The sequence below is a fragment of the Belonocnema kinseyi genome, chromosome 3 (assembly GCF_010883055.1).
Source record: "Belonocnema kinseyi isolate 2016_QV_RU_SX_M_011 chromosome 3, B_treatae_v1, whole genome shotgun sequence".
Classification (NCBI taxonomy): domain Eukaryota; kingdom Metazoa; phylum Arthropoda; class Insecta; order Hymenoptera; family Cynipidae; genus Belonocnema; species Belonocnema kinseyi.
The window spans coordinates 4,535,588-4,541,305 of record NC_046659.1 but is presented as its reverse complement, the minus strand read 5'-3'; the positions used below and the strand labels follow the sequence as shown (position 1 = coordinate 4,541,305).

Genomic DNA, 5,718 nt, shown 5'->3' with positions numbered 1-5,718 from the left:
CGAAGGGGAGAGAAGTGACATAAGTGAAGCAAAGATGGAGAGGGATTGAATAGGGATTGAATGAGTCAGTCAGTGGGAGAAACGAAGGAGAGATAGCGAAGAAGAAGAGTTACCCTGGAACTGTTACCGTAACCGTTAACCAGTTTTGCGAGTTATCAGCGTGCCATAAGAAGTTATCAATTCGAAATTATATTTATCATTTAAAAAATTGCATTGCTGGCCCCCACAGTCTCCCTTGTGCTAAGTACGCTCTTTCTTCCTTTCACATATAATTTAAAAAAAATGTATAATACTAAAAATCCTTTTTCTGCTTCACATGCTTGTTTTCAAGGAGGTTAAGACAAAAAGTATAGAGTGTATCAAGGACGTAAAGCTGTTTTGCTTCATATGACAGCCACCCTCGCTTACTAGTTCGGGCGGCAATTATACTTTCGTCAAAATAGCCTTCTTTACGCCCTCGAAACGCAATGTACTATTTCAGCAATATAACTCACGTTCATCCCTTCTTTGCTCAGATTATGTTACATAACTCGTAAAGCAGCGAACCAATAAAGAAAAACAGTAAATGCGCAAATCCTAGCGTACTTTGTTTATTCATTTTTTTAGCAAGATTAAATAACAAAACGCATGTTCTAACGACGAAAATGACTAGTTTCGATTCTGCGACAATTCATTAATCAACCTAAAACAACACAAAACATTTTCAAGGCTTCAAGGCTTAGAAAAAGGGATTTAAAAGTTATGAAAGTTGTTGAGATGTAAACTGTGCGTTCTGAAATAAACAATGGAAGGGTTGCAACTCAACGGGGAATTGCCGAATACGCGATCTAAAGTGTGTCGCCGAGAATCATATACTTTCTTACCATTTAAAAGACGTACAAGGGGTCGCTAAAGCTCGGTTTTCATTGATAAGGTCACTCATGTATTTCATATTGATGACCTAATTATCTATGCTTCTAGTTCAAGAGAGATTGGTATGGACTTTAGATTGGACAAGTGTGAGAACATTCATGTGAAACAAGGAAGAATTACAAGCGTTTTCGGCGATCCTGACCTTCTGGATATGTGAATTATTATACACCTTGACTAATATGACTTGGCTAATATGCTGGCCATCCCGGTTCTTTTTTGTTTGTCCGATTACCCGAACAACCCTATCATTTACAAAGGGTGTGTAGATCTTATACAGCGTGCTCAAACAACTTTTTGTCCTATAATTTTTAGGGTCAAAATGTTCCCCATTTTTTCAGATATCTTTGACCGTTAAGAGAAAATCTGTTGGTGCTCTCTGAACCGCCTCTTTCTGCTCTTGACTTTCGAGGATCAGATAGTATCCGTATTTGGTCAACTATCTGTTGTCTGATGGTCAACAACTTTGACTTGCTGAGTGTGTTATGAAGCATCCGTAGTTTGCATGTGAACTTTCGGACCTTGGCAGTGACTTTCCTGCTAGTACCGTCTAGGACCGTCTATCCGCAACCCAAAAATGCGACGGATAGCATGGTCAAAGGCTCTCCGTCTCGGTTATTATATCTTATACTGTACCGCTAGGGCCGTCTATCCGCAACCCAAAAATGCGACGGATAGCATGGTCAAAGGCTCTCCGTCTCGGTTATTATATCTTATACTGCACAATTCTCGTGGGTAACACTCCGGCTAGTGTGATCATTGTAAGCATAAGATGACTCATGTATTTTATATGGATGACTTAAAGAATGATGCTTCTGGAGCAGGGCAGCTTAAGCATTCTCTGAGGGTCGTTGATTTGTACACACGACAAATTGGTATGGATTTTGTATTGAACAAGTTTATCAAGATTCATCTCAAACGAAGACAACTTGTTGGCTTTCCATAGGACCCTGGTTCTACCTTATTATATTGGAGTGTTACAATGAATAATGCACGAACTCACGGCCCTCGACATCGCGACGAGTAAGATCATGCTTATCCACAAGAGCTAGTTTTGATGAGAAAATTAATATATGTGACGGGCACCGAAGAAAGGGGGCTTACGCTATAAAAATGGAAATCGAGGTTTTTAAACATTTCGATAGTTTTTGAGCAGCTCTTTTTAACTAAAACATCAGGAAATAGATCCGGCGTTGTTATTGCTAATAATTGAGTTGTTAGGTACACGAGAAATCGGGCTTTGGCTCGAGAGCTCGAGATACCGTGAAACATCTCCCACCACCCACCATACCATCTACGGCGCGTCTCATCTATACCCCGTCCGTGAGACACGTCTACGACCTATCTCCTTCCGTGAGAATGTCTATCGGGTCGACTTCAACCGCTCGCCCTGAAAAATCTCAATTTTCAGAGTAAGTCCCCTTTCTTCGGCGTACGTTACATATACTTATGAGTAGCAGTTACAAATTTACTATTTGTTTTTTAAACATTCGTAAAAATAGTAATTGTGACTATTTAGTAATTATTTTTTGCGGATATTATTTTTATAATACACTTGAGCACTTCTAGGCCAAATATACATTTTTTTCTACAGTTGAGTTTTTATTCGATATTTGTTTATATAATTTGTTAACAATATTTAGCTTCTATTTTAATATAATTATTTATATTACTCAAGTCTACTTGCATGATTCCGATGCACAGTAACTTTATTCTATTGGCCTCAGCAATAAATAATATTCTCAAAAAGTCTTTGTTTTCTTGATTATTCATTTATATGCAAAAATAACGAAGATACATTTTTTTTTAAATGTATGCACATTCTTTTTTAATTAATACTGAGAATTTATTTAAAAAGGCATGGAAATATGAGGAAAATTGTAAGCTCTATCCGATTTTAAACAGTAAGTTTTTGATTTGGAACAATGTGCCTTGTTAAGTTTGTTATCCTTGGATTCTCTGCTTTTAATCTCTTGCCGTATGTAGTATAACTTCCATTTCCAACCGTCTGACAACTGACCTTTGATTTTGGTCTTCTCTTTTTTTCCTCACTGCTACCTGTATTTTCTCTCCATATCCGTTTGAATAAAAATTTCAAGCACTTCCGATAAAAATTACGAAAGATATATCCTTTTCAAATTTGTCCGCGTATAAGTCGAGGTGGTCCAGAAATTCAAAATTGTATAAGATCCAATAATGATCATGTTACATCGGGCGCTCGATATGGAACTTTAAAACGAATGTGCTAAAATGCATCGAAATTTTAAATTTCCAATAGGAATCGACTTGCCAAAGCGCGATTTTTTTTAAAATTTCAAAGCAAAAACTATTTCGAATTTTGCACTGCTTTGAAGGCCAAAGTAACGACCTTGGATTATAGATAAAAAATTGATAAAAATCTGGATTTTGTATTGTAGAAAAATAACTTTAAAAAGGTGAAATTTGCACAAAATGATCCTTGGAATGTCCTCTTTAAAATTAACATAAGGCCATTTGAGGCTTTCTCATTCACTGTCCTAGTCTTTGTCTTAACTGATATCTCTTATCTTGTTTTTGATCTTGTTATCTCAAGTTACCTTGTTTTATGTACCTTTAACTTTGTGTTAGGTATATTATGTTTACCTCGCGTTAGTTTTGTTTTTTGCTAATCGTAAAATAATTCAAATTGTTGATGTTTTGACGAAATATTATTCAAAATTATAAGAAATTGCTATTATTAGTTCGAAATATTACTCCAAATTTTTCGACGCTTTGAAATATTACTTAAACTATAAAAACTTGACTACTCTCAAAATTCAGTTGACCACATGTAAAGATTTTTAACTCATAGAAACGCAGTGAAATCAATACCGGTCATACTCAGAAAACCTTAGGAGAAATATAGATATAAATGAATGTCTACCAAATTATTGCATAAAATGAGAGCGTTTCAATAAATGGCGTTTCAATAAATGGCTAATTTGGTAACGTTTCAAATTTAGCTTGTCAGATTAATTAAAAAATGAGCATATTCATGTGTTTCCTGACTACCTGTGGGCCACTTTACCCTAAAGATTGAGAAATCTATTTAGTACTTTCTGTCATGACATATTCTAAGGAGGATTGTTACACTGTATGTGTATGTACACTGTATGAAAATGTTGAGTTATTCACGCAAATTAACGGTAGGCTGCATAGAAATCGGGTATTATTTAACATTTCTTAGGATAAACCTGGCTTTTTAATTTCCTTGCCTACCTTTCATTCCAACATATTGTCTGGTCGTACTTACCAATGTGCCCTTATCAGTTCTGATAGTGAGGATGCAACTCGTCTTTTGTTCAGCTCTTCTTCTTCTTCTTATAGACTACTGACCTTTTTATGTACTTACGTATACTATTAAAGATTTTATTTAAATCAAAGTTTTGTTTTTACTTCAGGGAAATATTGCGAATTTCATCAAACTTACGCTATAGGAGAGTTCAAGGAAGGAACGGGTCTGCTCGTATCACTGCTTGTCTCTAATTTAACACCAAAATAGTAAGTAAATTGCAAACGGTTGGAATCCCTGTTTTTAATATGTGTTGAGTGTAATGAAATAATTTAATTTTGTTACTAGAGCTTAAATTCTATACGCATAGTACCTTTTTCATATAAATTCTTTTTATTTTACATCATTTTTCAGTTTTTGGTCAACTCTATTGACGGATGCCATACCACTTTTAGAAGCAGAAGAGGTAATTTTTTCATCTGATGATAGTTTTGAACTCCTGCGATGTGTAGAAGAACACGGAGAAGATCCAAAATTTCAGAACAAAGTCGAAATATTTCGATTAGCTGTGGCTCGAAATTTAGCTCGAGCCTTAAATTTAGAAGGTTGCCAAGACGGCTAATAAGCTAGAGGAGGAATGCAAGAACTACCTCGCTATCAATTTGTAATAAAATTGGTAGAATATGTTTCACAATAAAGTACGGCCTCCTCCTATATTCTAAAAAAATTAAAATATTTTGTTCAAAGCTGTAACTTTTTTTGTTTTTTTACCACTTGTTCCTTCCTCTCTAACACACCCATTTGATCACCTCCTGGAGCCAAAAATTACGCTGGCTGATCAGTGTAGGATTGAGTGAAGTTGTCAAAAAGGTTCTACTCCAGGTAGATGAGTCGCTTCGGATTTTCCGTAACTTTCAGCATTCTGTCCAAACTGGCCGGCATCCTAACATGATCCTTATAGATGAGGTTTCACAGATCCTTCGAGTCTGGCAGACGATAGTTGATGGAAAAGACTGGAGAATGTGAACGGCTTGAAATGTGTCTCATTGGAATCTAGTCGTTTTAAATGTCCTATTTGAGCCTCGAAGTCGAAAGAAGTCCCTCGAGTTCCTAGGGCGTCTCGGCGAGTCCGAACCGTCACAGTAAAAATGAAAGAAACGAAAAGAATAGGTCATCTGAAATCTAGTTCTAGCCATGGAGTTTCCGTACCACAGCTGCGATTTTGGCCATTTGAAATTAAACCTCTAAATTTACAAAAAAATCTCTAAATGTTAGTTAAAAATTTATTAATTAGAATTCGTGAGTTTCTAGGATTTTGCAACGTCACAGTTTTCAAATAACATTGTAAAACGGCTCATTAAAGACAGATATATGACACTTCAGAAAAGAGGGAGAATAAAAGAAAGAGTGTTCCAAACCACGTATCTCAGTTCTTTATTAATTATCCGTCTTTCTTATACTACAAGGATTCAACATGTTTTTGGCCTTTTAGGCGTTCTCTTCTTAGACATTTTAATAGGAAAATAATAGGAAATATTTATATGGTAGGTAGATTAATT

The 5,718-nt window shown here is 35.7% G+C and overlaps 1 protein-coding gene across 1 annotated transcript in view; it reads left to right on the top strand.

Moving 5' to 3' along the window:
* Nucleotides 1-4,912, top strand: part of LOC117169279 (nuclear pore complex protein Nup85) — a 217,668-nt gene extending 212,756 nt beyond the window's left edge. Inside the window, exons 8-9 of the mRNA XM_033355571.1 lie at nucleotides 4,329-4,428; nucleotides 4,574-4,912. Of these exons, the coding sequence (XP_033211462.1) occupies nucleotides 4,329-4,428; nucleotides 4,574-4,781 (308 nt within the window). The 3' untranslated portion in view covers nucleotides 4,782-4,912. The remainder of the gene's footprint in view (nucleotides 1-4,328; nucleotides 4,429-4,573) is intronic.
* Nucleotides 4,913-5,718: the final 806 nt, after the last annotated feature.